This window comes from Bos javanicus, chromosome 4 (assembly GCF_032452875.1).
Source record: "Bos javanicus breed banteng chromosome 4, ARS-OSU_banteng_1.0, whole genome shotgun sequence".
NCBI lineage: Eukaryota > Metazoa > Chordata > Mammalia > Artiodactyla > Bovidae > Bos > Bos javanicus.
The window spans coordinates 30,014,565-30,032,068 of record NC_083871.1 but is presented as its reverse complement, the minus strand read 5'-3'; the positions used below and the strand labels follow the sequence as shown (position 1 = coordinate 30,032,068).

Genomic DNA, 17,504 nt, shown 5'->3' with positions numbered 1-17,504 from the left:
TCTACATCATAAAATTAGTTTTCTAAACCAATACAGAAGCATGTGAATGTTTATAATTGTAACCAACTTGCTCTATTCTCTAGTATTAGAAATCTATTTCCTTGAATGTATATATTGAAAAAGAGGTTTTGCAAAAGTTACTAAAATTAGAATAGTGGCCATGTCTTGTGGAAATAGCTTCCAAAAGAAAATACAATTTTGAAGAGCTGTTTTAGTTGACAATTTGTTGCTGTGATAGCAATGCTGTAATCAACATTTCAGCATTTCTAAACAATAACAACAACAACCAAAAACTGTTAAGATTTTTCTGTCCTTCAGAGGTGCATCATTGACTTTCCTTTTCTCCACATACATAAGGAAAAATGAAAGTTTATAACTGGTAGAATTCTTATTTTAACAAAGAGAGCAAAAACTTTATCTCACTTAAATTCAAAGTGGAAAAATTTTGTTTTACATTTCTTTTCTCAATCGTAGTTGAAACTCCGCTTGTAATAAAAGATTAATTTTATTAAAATAACAGGATGAAAGCTAATAAATTACTCTTTATCTTCCATACTATCCTACTCCCCACACTTATTTAAGCATCACTTTGACATACGTTATGCTAGTCATTCTGTCATTGATTTTGAATATTGTGCATCAGTGTACATTTTGTTTACACCTATTGTGACCAGTCATGATTACACATAACTCTTTAACTTGATCTGTATAACAACAGCACAGAACCATTTCCAGATACACATGAATTTAACTTGTTACATATTACTTAAATGAGATTTTATTTTCTGGGGGGAAAGAAAAATGAAACTTTCTTCTTTTAAAACTTCCAAGTTATTTGTGTGTTTTAATTTTGTTACTGTATCTTATATTACTATCTAATTCTGAGCTTTTTTGTCTAACTCATTCTTGGTATTTTCTGTAGTCCTCTGGTTATCCTATTATGTGTCCTAAATGCCCCTTATTTTTAGTTAAAAATGTCCAGAACTGAAACGCTTCCTTATATCTTTCATTGAGAGCTTCCTGTTAGCCCTGAGACTTAGCTGGTTTCCTTAATGATGTGGGTCATCTCAGCATAGCTCACATATATGCAAAGACACATATGTGTACATGCACTCATGTGTAACACAAACATACACCATTTAAAAATAAAAGCAATATACATACTCCTTGGATTTGTGCTATATCTATGGCTAATATTGTTGTCAAGGCTCCTGTGGTGTTTTCTTTATCATCAAACCAGGAAATATCCTAAAGAAAAAAGAGAATTAAAATGGTTATCAAAAAATTCTTTGACTTGTGATTGTGCTGTATTAACTTGTGCTGTGTGCCTATTTGCTCAGTCATGTCCAACTCTGCAGCCCATGGACTGCAGCCTGCCAGGCTCCTCTATCCAAGGGGATTCTCCAGGGAAGAATACTAGAGTGAGTTGTCATGCCCTTCTCCAGGGGATCTTCCCAACCCAGGGATCGAACCCAGGTCTCCCGCATTCCAGGTGGATTCTTTACTGTCTGAGCCACCAGGGAAGCACTATATTAACTTTGAAAGCATTTATTTGCCTGCATCTTTACTCACAGGCATTTAAATTTGTGGAGCAAATAAATTTTTTTTCTTACTTCATGAAGATCTGTATGTAGATACAAACTGAAGAACTTAAGCCCAACAGCTTGGACTCTTTACCATGCTACAACACTATATAATAATCGGTGTTTAAAATGATCATTTTGAACCACCAAGTAATTTGTGGAGAGCAGATTTTACTAAAAAAGTAAGGTAATGCACAAGACACCTTAGAAATATTTCCAAACTTTCTGTCTAAACTTAGAAATGATTTAAAAAAAAAATCTGTTTCCTTCTCTTCAGGACCTATATAGGCAAGATTTTCCCTGACACTTTACATTCCCACCTAGATCTTATAAGTACTGGGCATTGTGAGAAGCTAAAGAGGCAGAAAGCCTGCTGTAAAACCCCTGCAGCCAAAAAAGCATGCAATTTGATAGGTCAAAAATACACACAATAAAAGCATAATGTTATAACCAATTTCATTTTCAACATCAAATACAGATAGCACTTAGCACTTCTCAACTTTGAGGAATGCTGATTTTCTTTCCTTAGCTATTGAATGTTTCCTCCCATGCACTCAAACTACTTAAACCTCTTATGGCTTAAAACTGTGTGGAGACTGGCTCTAAAAATGACTGATTTTTAGTGAGTGAAGAGCAAAAGAATTCTTGAATTACTAAACCCAGCCAGGGCCCTGATGCCCAGGTAACATGTTTCTGCCAGCTAAGGAAACAAAAACAAGACAGATAGAAGGTGGTGCATTAATCATGCTGCTATGTAAGAAGAGAGCCCCTGTGGAGGAATATGAGAGGGGTCAGGGGGATTGCAGTCCTAGCATGACATCACTACTGTGTAAACCCCTGGATTGAGAAGGTGTCCCAGACAACTTAGGGTCTAGATGCTCAAAGGGCATTTTATAGAGATCACGATCTGCAAGATACAGTAGTGGTGTTGAGAACAGAACCCCAGTCAAGAGCCTATCTTATTGTGAACACACACGAGCGGTAATTTTAACTACAGCGCTCCTGATCTAGAAGACATTACTTGGTTTTTATTGTATACTAGCAGGCTTGATCCCTGGGTTGGGAATATCCCCGGAAGAAGGAAATGGCAACTTAACTCCAGTATTCTTGCCTGGGAAATCCCATGGACAGAGGAGTCTGGTGGGCTAGAGACCATGGGGTTGCAAAGAGTTTTGGACAGGACTGAGTGACTGAGCATGCACTCATAGAACATATATATATATATATATATATATATATATAGTTTACACTGCATAATTATTTCTATATTTCAACATGACATGGAAATTTTAGATACAATATAAAGTAAAAGTATAAAAAATAATTTATTATTTAATATTACATTCCTGATTCTGTTGTTGTTGTTCAGTCGCCCAGTCATGTTGGACTCTTTGTGACCCCATGGACTGCAGCATACCAGGCCTCCCTGTCCCCCACCGTCTCCTGGAGTTTGCCCAAGTTCATGTTCATTGCATTGGTGATACCGTCCAGCCATCTCATTCTCTGATGCCCTCTTCTCCTTCTGCCTTGATCTTCCCCAGCATCAGGGACTTTTCCAATGAGTCATCTGTTTGAATCAGATGACAAAAATACTGGAGCTTCAGGTTCAGCATCAGTCCTTCTAGTGAATAATCAGAGTTGATCTTTAAGATTGACTGGTTTGATCTCCTTGCTGTCCAAGGGACTTTTAGGAATCTTCTCCAGCACCACAGTTCGAAGGCATCAATTCTTTGGTGTTCTGCCTTCTTTATGGTCCAACTCTCATAACCATACGTGACCACTGGGAATACCATAACCTTGACTATATGTACCTTTGTTGGCAGAGTAATGTCTCTGCTTTTCAACACCCTGTCTAGTTTGTTATCGCTTTCCTGCCAAGAAGCAATCGTCTTCTGATTTCATGGCTGCAGTCACTGTCCGCAGTGATTTTGGAGCCAAATAAGAGGAAATCTGTCACTATTTCCACCTTTTCCCCTTTTATTTGCCATGCAGTAATGGGGCTGTATTTTATTGGTTTTTTAAAAAATATTTAGTCTTAAGCCGGCTCTTTCACTTTTCTCCTTCAGCTTCATCAAGAGGCTGTTTATTTCCTCGTCGCTCTCTGCCATTAGAGTGGTATCATTCGCATATCTGAGGTTGTTGATGTTTCTCCCGCCTATCTTGATTCCAGTTTGTAACTCATCCAGCCTGGCATTTCTCATGATCTGCTCAGCATATAGGTTAAACGATCAGGGTGACAGCAGACAGCTCTGTTGTACTCCTTTCCCCATCTTGAACCAATCAGTTGTTCCATACAGGGTTCTAACTGCTGCTTCTCAACTCAAATACAGTTTCTCAGGAGACAGGTAAGACAGTCTGGTATTCCCATCTCTTCAAGAGCTTTCCATATTTTTCATGATCCACACAGTCAAAGGGTTTAGTGTAGTCGATATAACAGAGATAGAAATTTTTCTGAAATTCCCTTGCTTTCTCTATAATCCAGCAAATGTTGGCAATTTGATCTCTAGTTCCTCTTCCTTTTCTAAACCCAGTTTAGACATCTGGAAGTTCTTGGTTTGTATAATGCCGAAGCCTAGCATGCAAGATTTTAAGCATGACCTTACTAGCATGGGAGATGAGTGCAATTGTCTGATGGTTAGCACATTCTTTGGTACTACCCTTCTTGGGAATTGGGATGAGATTGACCTTTTCCAGTCCTGTGGCCACTGCTGGGTCTTCCAGATTTGCTAACATAATGAATGCAAAACCTTGATGGCATCCTCCTTTAGGGATTTAAATAGTTCTGCTGGAATTTCATTGCATCCACTAGCTTTACTAACAGCAGTGCTTCTTAAGGCCCACTTGACTTCTCACTCCAGAATGTCTGACTCTGGGTGACTAACCACATCATCATAGTAACCTGGTTCATTAAGATCTTTTTTTATACAGTTCATCCATGTATTCTTTCCATCTCTTCCATCAGTGGTAGGGGAATAAACTCGAATTCCCGTGATGGTGAATGGTTTGTCTTGAAAACGAACCAAGATCGTTCTGTCCTTTTTAAGGTTGCACTCAAGTACTGTATTTCAGACTCTTGTTGATTATAAGGGTTACTCTGTTTTTTCTATGGCATTGTTTGCCCACAGTAATGGATATAATGGTCATCTGAATTAAATTTGCCTATTCTTGTCCATTTTAGTTTGCTGATTCTTAGGATGTCGATGTTTTTACCCTCTCCTGCTTGACCATATCCAGTTTTCCTATACAATACTGTTCTTTGCTGCATCAGATTTTACTAGCGTCACCAGACACATCAAAAACTGAGCATCATATCCACTTTGGCCCAGCTGTTTCATTCACTCTGAGCTATTGGTAATTTTCCTCTACTCTTCCCCAGTAGCATATTGGACACCTTCAGACCTGGGAGACTCATCTTTAAGTGTCATATCTCTTTAAAAGGCCTTTTATACAGTTCATGAGGTTCTCATGGCAAGTATACTGGGGTGGTTTGCCAACTACTCTTGCCTGGGAAATCCCATGGACAGAGGAGTCTGGTGGGCTACAGTCCATGGTGTCATGAAGAGTTTTGGACATGACTGACTGAGCATGCACAAACGCAATTATATGTATATATATATATGAGTGTGTGTGTGTGTGTGTGTGTATATATAGTTTACACTGTGTAATTATTTCTATATTTCAGCATGACATGGAATACCCAAAGAAGTTTTAGATACAATATGAAGTATAAAAAAGAATTTACATTCCTGATTCTATAGTATAGTAATTGCTCTGATACATAAGGCAAAGGATACATATATGACTAGTCTTAGTCCTTATGTGATGATGTTCAATCAGCAAGATATCCAAACTTGCTTTTCAACAAGTTAGCAATTATTCACTCTAGGGTTTGCTTTTCAACATAGGCACTATATGCTGAAACACTTAGTATAGTTTCTGGAACACAGCTGGTATTGAGTAAAAATTAGCTTGCTTCTTATCTTCCTGATCGTGATATGATTATAAATTAGGTTAAGATCCCCTGAAGAATGGAACAGCTATCCACTCCAGTATTGTGGCCTGGAGAATTCAATGGACTGTACACTCCATGGGGTCACAAAGAGTTGGACACAACTGAGCAACTTTCACTTTCATTAAGTTTTCCGATACTAGAAAACCCATTTTCCTGCCAATAATTCTAATAGAAGTAAAAATCTACGGTAGTGGCATTGTAAGTGCTTGGTATGTTTTTGCTCATTTAATCATCACAAGTATAAGACAGATACTACGATTATCCATATTTTATAAATGAGAAGAAGGAGGAACTGAGAGATTAACTTGCCCAAGGTCAAACAGCTGGAAAGAACTGAGGCCAGGATTTAAACCTAGGCAACCAAATGTCAGAATTTTTAATCAAGCCATCCAACTGAAGCATTACAGTTGAGTTTCATGATATGTTTTTCCTGCTTCAGGATTTGTTACCTCAAATCTTTTTGGAGATTCCTTAGTGATCTCCACTAACACAATCATCTAATGATTTAGAGCCCCCTCCCACCCCTCCGCACCAAAGCCCTACCCAAATCAGTTTAGAGAGAAATAGGCAAAAATAAGCTTTACATCTTTTAAAAAGCCAAATGGATCTATAGGCTAATATTTATCATTGTGTGCTCACTTAGTCATGTCCAGCTCTTTGTGACCTCCACGAACTGCAGCCCATCAGACTTCTCTGTCTGTGGGATTCTCCAGGCAAGAATACTGGAGTGGGTAGGCTTTCCCCTCTCCAGGGGATCTTCCCAACCCAGGGATCGAACCCAGATCTCCCGCATTGCAGGCAGATTCTTTACCAGCTGAGCCATAAGAGAAGCCCTTAAACATAATAAACAGTGAGTTATTTATAATCACTGAAGTCAGCAACAATTTGAACATTCTTTTCAACTGGAAGGATCTCAAGTGATCAAATAAAATAGCAATTTTATACCTACAAAAAGACCACACCTGATTCCATAAATACCTCAACTTCAACTGAGGTTTCAAAATGGTTATAAAAAGCACTGCAAGTTTTAGCATGCTTTCTAAGACTTAAAAAAAAAAATTGTATCTTAGGGGAAAAAAACAAGTAACAGGAGTTAGGGCAAAACTGTACATTAGGAATTTCCCTTACTAACAGACAAAAGTGAAACTTCTACGACATTTATGAAGAAAAGGCCAATTACATTACTCTTTTTTCCAATTTTAAAAAAGCAAATATGCAGAAAGAGTACTGAAGAATGAAGAGGGAAAACAAATGGTAAGCTGAAAGGGGCTCAGTTGAATTTATGGGAGAAATGAATAATATCTGCTGAATAGCACAGTTTCTATTTGTGTCTTTGTATGTTCTGAAGAAGGAGAGCTTATAGTTTACAGGTATGTGTATTCTCATGGGCAGACACATTAATCCAAGAATGTTACTCTCCTCATGGTCACATGGCTAATGCTAGGCAGAGGATTAATGTCCAGTATCAGCCATCAGATATTGTTGGATTAACAATATCTACTGGTTAAACTGGCTTGCGGCCTTAGGATACTCCACCAAAAGCATCCTGTAAACCTCTAGAAAGAAGTTCAAAGTAATAATTGGAAAAGTTAAAATTTATATTCTTCTATTTAAGATATTCAGAAATTCAGGGAACATTTTCAAAAGTTCCTGGAAATTGAAAATAAATGTCCTTGAATGTGGGAAAACATAAATACACAAAGAATGAAAAATGAGCAGAAATTTTCAACAAATGTGAAATATAGTATTAGCCAATTAAAATCACACCTAATTTCATCAAAAATCTGGGGTAAAAAAATAAACTATTCATAGGAAAAAAAAAAGTACAAGCTTAATGAGAATTACACAAGATGTGTAGTCTTTAGATCATTTTATGATCCATCAAGTAGATTTTTGTTTTTCTGGATTGAGTGCTTCCAATTGTCTCTAACAGGACATTTTGAGAGAGGATGTTAGGTACCAACTGCTTCCAGTTGCTATGGGAAACTTACTCATTTTTTTTTTTTTAATCTGTAATCCTCTAACAGCACACAAAGGTGGAGGAGTTTTGTTACTCAGCAGTTCTTTGAGCACTACTGCTAAAAGTCACAAGATGTAAAAACTGGTTTTGATGACTCGGCTAGAGGGATAGTAACTCTACTTTTGAAAAGAAATGACCCTGGCAGGAAGCTATTTACTCCTGCATGGTGAGCTCCGGTGACAGAAAGTGTGGCAAAGGGCTTCAAATGATTACTGGCTTTCAGGGTAACCCAATATACCTCAGCCTCCTGAAAGAATTTTAGAGGTGCCAATCTGAGACATCCCTGCCATTTGCCCTCACGACTTACTTTTCAAGATTATTATTTGATTCAACTATTTTTAGTTATTGCATAGGTGTGAATGATTGTGTGTCGCAAGCTAGACATGTTATCTGAGTTCAGTACTCTTCTGATGCGGGCAGAAAGAATGACTGCTTTAAGAAGTCAGCAGTGAATGAGCACTATGAGAAATTAACTCCTCCTTTTTAAACATGTTCCTCGAGATACTGTAGTTCTTAACACTCCTTTTCAGTTTTAAGTTAGCCTTCCATTCTGATTCTAGAACACTATACATTGAAAGAGATTTGTCAAGATAAATGCAAGGAGCAAGGAGTGAACTCTACATCTTGTTTTCTGTAAGTTGCATTTTTGAACATAACAATTTTCGACTTGCTTCTGTTAGGAAAGTACACCACAAGAATTCTGATGTCAGATGCTGCTTGGGGACACAAAAAGGATGCTTTTAAATGATCAAAGGAAAGGTTATGTCAAGAAAATGTTTATGAAGAAAAAACTAAAAACTAGAATATTTAAAAACACATTTTAAATAAAATAAGATAAAAATAACTAACCACCAACCTGATATAACATGGCTTTAAATGCCAAGTGTCTTAATCTCATGGTTAAGATTTCCCCTGCTCTGCCATAAAATAATCCCTGGAAAAGAAACAAACAAAAATTTACATTTATTCTTAACTGTCTTTTCCATTTCTTTGGAATATTTAGTTACTATATTTACTTATTTGTATTTTATTTAGTTATATCTAGTTACTATTTTTAACTCAAATAGGATGACACAAAACAGTAATCACATACACAGTTAATTCATTAAAAGCTTACCTGAATAAAATAACTGACAAAGCAAATAACACCCAAAATTACAAATATCATGGAATAAATTTCTGCATCATGTTTTAATGTGGTTTTATCATCATTTTCAAACATCTGAAAAGGAGTAGATTTTTTAAATCAGGTGATTGGAGGAGAATATAAAAGAAAGAAAAAACTAAAATATTTATTCATCAGAATTTTAAAAATGAATTTAAACATAATAATTTCCACATATTTCTGGGGAAAAAATGCACCTCATTCTATCCTCTACATTTATTACATAAAATAAGAAATAACACTACTTTAATGAAAAATAACTCATCATAAATCCTCTCACTTAAGATATATCAATAAGAAATCAGACAAATGAGTCCTCTATCTGCTATTAATATCACTGTATATTTTCAAACAAACTATTGAAATTAGTTTTCTAATTAAAATATTTCTAATAACTCAGGTTTCTTAATATTCCTCTATTCAGAGTACCACCTGCAATATGAGACTTTTAACATGTCTCTAGAAATTGTTCCTAAAATTAGTAACTATACATATATTGGTATCTATGTTGACACAGCATCAACAGTCTTGGACTGTTGCTGTTGTTAAAACTGAAGACTTAACATGGCTCTAATAAGATCCTTGAATTCATCAGCTCTCCTGGGTCCCCAGCACAGTCCCGAACTCCTTATTTCCTCTTTCTGACTGGTAATAAAAAATGGTCATTGTTCAGACGAGTTGAAAGAAAGAGTAGCCATATTTGTCTCTTTTATTACTTCAGTGTTTTGGAATGCTGACACAGCACTGGAGTCAGAATTAGAAAACAAAGCAATTTCTTTACTGATTGCCCAGTTAACAAGGTACAGCCCAACACTTAACAATAGAGGCTGGCTTATCCCCTGAGAACATTAGCTAACCTTTCTATCATGGATCCCACACGAGGGGTGACCCACCACACATCTCAATTTTCCCCTTGTTGAGTTAAGGTACCCCAGGTCTATTCTCTCAGGTCACACTTTGTTTAAAATGGTTAAAAATATTAGTGGATTAGTTTTACTTACAGTTACAATTTTTGCAAAGATGATGGAAAATATTGGATGAACAGTTCCATTTAGAACAGAAGCCAGTGTCCCCAGAACCACAGAAGGCCATTCAGACTTATATAATTTAAAAATTTTTAATAGAGAAACTTCAGGAAGATTTGTCTATAGATAAAATGAAATACTTTGGTTATAACCAGTTTGAGAGCATAATGGAATCTAAAGAAGTTAGCCCATCTTGATTAGATCTATAATATAAAATATCAAATATAATAGGTAATAGAGAAGAAAGCAGAATTTCTCTTAGAAAAAATTTACTGCCTATATTACTGATAATGGTATCAAAACATAAAATAAATTTTATACAAAAGTGACTGTGCAACTTATCACCTTTTGGCATTTCACTCAGTCACTATCATTAAAAAAGTATAAATTAACACACGTGTGCTGATAGCTAAGACTTTAGAAGAAATCACAGGCATATTTTCCTTTACACCTGTTTAACTGGATTGAATATCATGCCCTAGCATAGGACAAAATCTAGATAGGGACTAAGCATAGACAGAAGGTAAAAGTTTTTCTAGCATTTTAGCTTGAAAGTTTTCTAGTTTCATTACTATTTATGGAAACATTTTTCTAATACCTTGGTTAAAAGCTTATTTTGGGGTTCCCAATTATAAGTTAATTGCTGCAATATCTGAGTATGTTACTTACAATCACCATGGTTCACTTTCCTTATCTTTTCGAGGAAGATAACAGTTCCTATCTTACAGGACTGTTTTTTTGTTTGGTTTTTTTTTTTAGTTTTTATTTTTATTGAAGGATAGTTGATTCACAATGTTGTGTTAATTTCAGACGTACACCAAAGTGATTCAGTTATACATATATCCATTCTTTTTCAGATTCTTTTCTTGTGTAAGTTACCACAGAATAGTGAGTAGAGTTTCCTGTGCTATACAATAGGGCCTTGTTGATTATTATTATTATATATAGTAGTGAGTATATGTCAATGCCAGACTCCTAATTTATCCCTCCCCCATACATTTCCCCTTTGGTAACCATAAATTTATTTTCTAAGTCTGTGAGTCTGTTTCTGTTTTGCAAATAAGTTCATTTGTATCTTTTTTTTTTTTTAGGTTCCACATATAAGGGATAGCATATAATATTTGTTTTTCTCTGATTTACTTCACTTAGTATGATAATCTCTAGGTCCATCTGTGTTGCTAGAAATGGCATTATTTCATTCATTTTTATGCTGAGTAGAGGATTGTTTTCAGAATTAAGCTTAACTCAGTATTTGCACACAATAAATACCCAGTACCAACAACCTCGGATATGCAGATATCACTCTAATGGCAGAAAATGAAGAGGAACTAAAGAGCCTCTTGATGAGGGTGAAAGAGGAGAGTGAAAAAGCTGGCTTAAATTCAACATTCAAAAAACTAAGATCATGGCATCGAGTTCCATCACTTCACAGCAAATAGATGGGGAAAAAATGGAAGCAGTGACAGATTTTACTTTCTTGGGCTCTAAAATCACTGTGGATGGGGAATGCAGCCATAAAAACACACTTGCTCCTCAGAAGAAAAACCATGACAAACCTGAATAACATATTAAAAAGCAGAGATATCACTTTGCTGACAAAGGTCCGTATAGTCAAAGCTATGTTTTTTCCAGTAGTCATGTATAGATGTGAGAGTTGGACCATAAAGAAGGCTAAGTGCCGCAGAATTGATGCTTTTGAACTGTGGTGTTGGAGAAGACTCTTGAGAGTCCCTTGGACTGCAAGGAGATCCAACCAGTCAATTCTAAAGGAAATCAATCCTGAATATTCATTGGAAGGACTGCTGCTGAAGCTGAAACTCCAATACTTTGGCCACCTGATGCGAAGAACTGACTAGTTAGAAAAGATCCTGATCCATGGAGGGTGCCATGGGGGAGGTAGTAGTCATGATGATCAGAGGATAAATAACATAATAATGCTCTCTCCTTTCTCTTGTCTGGAATACCTAGGGGATTTATTTAAGAAACTTCAAAAATCTTGTGAACAAATTCTGTGGTGAGTAATTCTTTTGAATAGGAATGTCGGTAGCAAACTACTAGGCATTTTATATGTTGAAACTTCCTCATGGCATTCACTGTTGAAGTAATGAAATTTATGAACCTGATAACCAGAGAAAGATTTCAGGTAAGATATAAAATAGTATATAATTCTTGTTTTAGTCTTAGCCTGGCAATTATAATACAAACTCTATTGTTTGAACAAAAGAACTTTTAAAATTCTAAAGCCTTTAAAGTCTTTTTTCAGGATGGCTAAACCAAATTTATATTGGGGGATTCCCTAGTGGCTCAGATGGTAAAGACTCTGCCTGCAATGTGGGAGATCTGGGTTTGATCTCTGGGTTGCAAAGATCCCCTGGAGAAGGAAATGGCAACCCACTCCAGTATTCTTGCCTGGAGAATCCCATGGACAGAGGACCTGGTGGGCTACAGTCTATGAGGTTGCAAAAAGTCAGAAACGACTGAGCAACTAACACTTTCACTTAATAATTTAATTATCTAGTATCTTCCTTTCTGAAGTTTTCTGAGGATTTTCATCATAAAGAGCTTTACTTTTCAGGTAGGTCACTGTCCAACAGAATATAGAGAAATTTTAAAAGTTCCATTCCAACTCTTTGTGAAGTCCTAAACATGGATTTTCTTTCTTGTCAAACTCTTTACAAAATTATCTCATTTTTTAATGAAACTATAAGCATGTCCCAGGACACAATACCAGTACATTACAGAGCCAGCTAATGTAGGAGGTCTATCAGCTTCTGCAGAATACCTTTTTACCTCTAAACATATGAAAAAAGATCGAAAAAAAGGGTATTACTTAAATAATGCTATAAAGAGAGAAAAGAATAAATTGAAATAAAAACAAAATGAAAAATTTTAGTAAAATCATGAGAGTCTGGACTACCTAACTGTGTTACAGGTTATATTAATAGCATGTTTTTAAGAGAACTTGGTATAAAAATATATGAAATTAGAGTCATTTTATAAAGAGATATGAAAGGATTTTTAAAAGTTAAAAAACTCTTAAAAATTTAAAATTTAATTAGATATATTTTAAAGCTTTATTGAGTTATAATTTTCATACAAGCGACACATATATAAAGTGTACATTTTCATAAGATTAGACTTCATTACACACCCATGAAAGTATCACCACAGTCAACATAATGAACATACCCCTTACCCTGGTAAGTTTCCTTCTGCTTTTCTAATCCCTTTCTTCCACACTTCTCAGCTGCCCGTGATCTTCCCCTACAACCACTGATATATTTTTGTCACTATAGACTGCTTTGCAGTTTCTAGAGTTTTTTTTTTTTTTTTAATATATATAAATTAAATCACATAGTATGTACTCTTTTTATCTGGCTTCTTTTTGTTCAAAATAACTGCTTTGAGATTTATTCATGCTATTCCATGAATTAATATTTCATTCATTTTCATTGCTGAGAAGTGTTTCATTGTCTGGATATACCACAGTTTACCTCTTGACATAAACTTGGGTTATTCCAAGTTATGGGCTATCACAAATAAAGCTGCTATCATTCACATACAAGACTTTGTGTGGAGATATGATTTCATCTCTCTTGAGTGAACGCCTAGAAGGGCTTCCCTGGTGACTCAATGGTGAAGAACTCTCCTACCAATGCAGGAGACGCAGATTTGATCCCTGGATTGGGAAGATCCTCTGGAGAAGGAAATGGCAACCCACTCCCATATTCTTGTCTGGGAAATCCCATGGACAGAGGAGCCTGGAGGACTGCAGTCCATGGGGTTGAAAAAGAGTTGGACACAACTTAGCAACTAACAACAACAACAACAACAACAAAACCTAGAAAAAGAATGGCTGGATCATAGTAGGTGCATGTTTAACTTTTAACAAAACTGCTGAACTATTTTTCCAAATTGAGATTACTACTTTTTATTCCCACTAGCAAAATGTAGGGTTCCAGATGCTCCACATCACCACGAATACTTAGTAGTCTTTTTAGATTTAACTATTCTAAAAGGTGTATCGTGACATCTCAATTATAATTAATTTTTTCTTCTCTAATGCCTAATGAAGGACAGGGAAGCCTGGCATACCGCAGTCCATGGGGCTGCAAATAGTCAGATATGACTGAGTGATTAAACAATAACAATGCCTAATGATGTTAGGCATATTTTCATATGCTCATTTCCCATATGCATATCTTCTTTGGCAAAATGTCTATTAAAATATTTTGCCCATTTCCCTATTGGGTTGTTGGTATTCTTATTACTGTGCTTTGGGAGTTCTCTGTATATTCTGGATACAAGTCCTTTATCACATATGTGACTTACAAATATTTTCTTACAGTTTATAGTCTATCTTTTCATTTCTTAAAAAGTTTTAATGGGAATTTCCTGGCAGTCCAGTGGCTAGGACACTGTGCTTTCACTGCCAGGGCCTGGGTTTGGTCCCTGGTCAGGGAACTAAGATGCTGCAAGCCTTGTGATGCAGCCAAAAAAAAAAAAAGTTTTACAAATAGAAATTTTCTTCATTTTGAAGTCTAACTTATCTATCTTTCTGTTTTACAAATTGTGATTTTGGTGTTGTAGCTAAGAAATCTTTGCTTAACTCAAAGTCATAAAGATTTTCTACTATATTTTCTTGTGAAAATTTTCATTTTTAGCTTTTCAGTAAGGTCTGAATTCCATTTATAGTTAATTTTCATCTGTGCTTTGCTGTTTATAATAGCCAGGACATGGAAGCAACCTAGATGTCCATCAGCAGATGAATGGATAAGAAAGCTGTGGTACATATACACAATGGAATATTACTCAGCCATTAAAAAGAATACATTTGAATCAGTTCTAATGAGGTGGATGAAACTGGAGCCTATTGTACAGAGTGAAGTAAGCCAGAAAGAAAAACACCAATACAGTATACTAACGCATATATGTGGAATTTAGAAAGATGGTAACAATAACCCTGTGTATGAGACAGCAAAAGAGACACAGATGTATAGAACAGTCTTTTGGACTCTGTGGGAGAGGGAGAGGGTGGGATGATTTGGGAGAATGGCATTGAAACATGTATAATATCATGTATGAAACGAATCACCAGTCCAGGTTCGATGCATGATACAGGATGTTTGGGGCTGATGCACTGGGATGACCCAGAGGGATGGTATGGGGAGGGAGGTGGGAGGGGGGTTCAGGATAGGGAACACGTGTATACCCGTTGCGGATTCATGTTGATGTATGGCAAAACCAATATAATATTGTAAAGTAATTAACCTCCAATTAAAATTAATAAATTTATATTAAAAAAAGAAAATATTCATAAAGTGAAAAAAATTAAAAAAAATTTCATCTGTGCTTTGAAGTATGGATTGAAGATGATTCTTTTGGATAGATAGGTTTTTCTTTCAGCATCTTTTCTTAAAAAGACTATATATTTTTGAGGCTTCCCTAGTGGCTCAGTGGTGAAGACTCTGCCTGCCAATGCAGGAGACACAGGTTTGATCCCTGGTTAGGGAAGATCCCACATGCCACGGAGCAACTGGGCCCATGCTCCATAACTAGCCTGTACTCTAGAGCCCCAGAGTCACAACTACTGAGCCCGGGTGCTACAACTACTGAAGCCTGCACACCCTAGAGGCTGTGCTCAGCCACAGGAGAGGCCACCGCAAAGGGAAGCCCAAGTGTAGCAACTAGAGAGTAGCTCCCACTGGTGGTAGCTGGAGAAAAGTCTCTGCCGGGCAACGAAGACTCAGTGCAAGCAAAATAAATAAATACAATTGAAAAAGACTGTATATTCTGTATTGAATTGCCTTTGCACTTTTGTCTAAAGAGCTGACTGTATGTGTGTGGGTCTAATTCTTGGTTCTCTCTATTCTGTTCTATTGATCTATTTCTCTATTTTTGTTCTAATAGCACATTATTTTGATTACTATAGCTTTATACTACAAAATGGAATTAGTAATTATAAATCCTACAACTTTGTTCTTCTTTATGAAAGTTGTTTTCCTCATTTTATCTTTTTGAATTTCCATTTAGAATCAGTTTGCCAAATTCTACAAAAAATCTGCTAAGATGTTGACTGGGGTTGCTTTGAATTATGGACCTAATTCGGGAAGAAATGACTTCCAAATAACGTTGAATCTTTTTATTCTGGAGCTCAGACCCTCCCCTGGCATCCTAAAGGACAGATTTCAAGTAAACTTCACCAGCAAGGTACCTTGGCATCTTCTTTGTTAGCCACTGAGTCATTTAGTTGCAGGGAATAAAGAGGGCTCTTCCTTGGGTCTCTGTTTCACCCCAGGGATAGCGGTTGGCACTTTTTATCTGCTACCTTGGCATTCTTTAGTGTTCTCTTACTTTTAACTAGCCAATTCCTATTACTTTAATTCCCTAATGATTCGTTACACTAAACTGTCGCTGTTCATATTCTGTGGTTTCTGTCTTCTGACTCAACCCAACCTCCTATTAATTCTGTTCTAAAATCCTACTTCATATTTTCCATTTCATTATTTATTTTTATAGTCTCTGTTCACTTTTCATTGCATTACTATAGTCTGAAAAAAATATTTCAAATATGGCCATGGAGCTGAGGTTTGGCTTGCTTCCCTTAGTAAGACTATATCCTTCCTTCAGGCTCTCAGTTTTCTACTCGCTATAGCAGCAGGCACTGGTAACCAAGTTTGTAGCCTCCTTTTACTACTACATATAAAATAGATAATTAATGAGAACCTATTATATAGTACAGGGAACTCTATACTCAGTGCTCTGTGGTGATCTAAATGGGAAGGAAATCCCCAAAAGAGTGGCTATGTGTATATGTATAACTGATTCAAACCAACACAACATTGTAAAGCAACTAAACTCCAATAAAAAAAAAAAACAAAAGAGTAGATGCATGACTGAAGCCCAGCTGACCACTTGGTACTTCTGCTCTGTTTCTAGTAGGTGGAGATATTTATCTTGTTTTGGAGCTTGGATATGTCTAACTGTTTTTTCCCTTTTTATGTTTTATCTATCATTACTGTGTGTATGGAGCAGAGCAGTTGTATCAGAGTGTAAATTTACCCTATCATTTTCTCTGTAAGTCTGAGTTGTTTTTTAATTTTATGATTTTCACCTTTATCCGATTTTAAAATTCCACTTTATATACCTGGTGAATTTTCAGACTTCAAGGTGGACTTTTATTCTGTTTTTAACAATTACAGTGGGAGTAGCTATTAACTACCAGTAGCTATTAACAGATGTTTTAACAGTGTTTTTTACACTGTTGCACAGCATTTCACAAATTCTTATACAGTATAAACTCTTATACTGTCTTCTTATACTCAGGCCTTTTGCCATAGAGAAAATTACCTATGCTATTATTTACTTAATATTGTTCTTTTAATGTTTACATAAATGCATTTTTTAAAGAAAATTAATAGATAAGCAAACATATAAATGTGAATGCTATGTAGGATCACATACCTAAAAAGGGAAAAAAACTGCATCTAGAATTAAAAGCAACAGACTGGCAGTGCCAGAGAAAGGCAGAGGAGGAGGTTTGAGGCAGGTCATCCCAGGGCTTCAGACGGATAATAGATGAGACTGAGAAGTGTGGGCAGGATGATGGTGGGAATGGCTAAGGGGTATTCAACCTCAAGTATCTGTCAACCCAAGGAGAAGAAGGGAACTCCAGTTTGTGAGAAATAGTGAGCCAAAG

General features: G+C 36.2%; 1 protein-coding gene across 1 annotated transcript in view; it reads right to left on the bottom strand.

Annotated features, from left to right (window-relative positions):
• ABCB5 (ATP binding cassette subfamily B member 5) overlaps window positions 1-17,504 on the bottom strand; it is a 119,423-nt gene that overhangs the window by 37,408 nt on the left and 64,511 nt on the right. The window contains exons 17-20 of the mRNA XM_061413675.1: window positions 9,782-9,925; window positions 8,733-8,837; window positions 8,472-8,549; window positions 1,165-1,248 (exon numbers count right to left, since the gene is read on the bottom strand). Of these exons, the coding sequence (XP_061269659.1) occupies window positions 1,165-1,248; window positions 8,472-8,549; window positions 8,733-8,837; window positions 9,782-9,925 (411 nt within the window). The remainder of the gene's footprint in view (window positions 1-1,164; window positions 1,249-8,471; window positions 8,550-8,732; window positions 8,838-9,781; window positions 9,926-17,504) is intronic.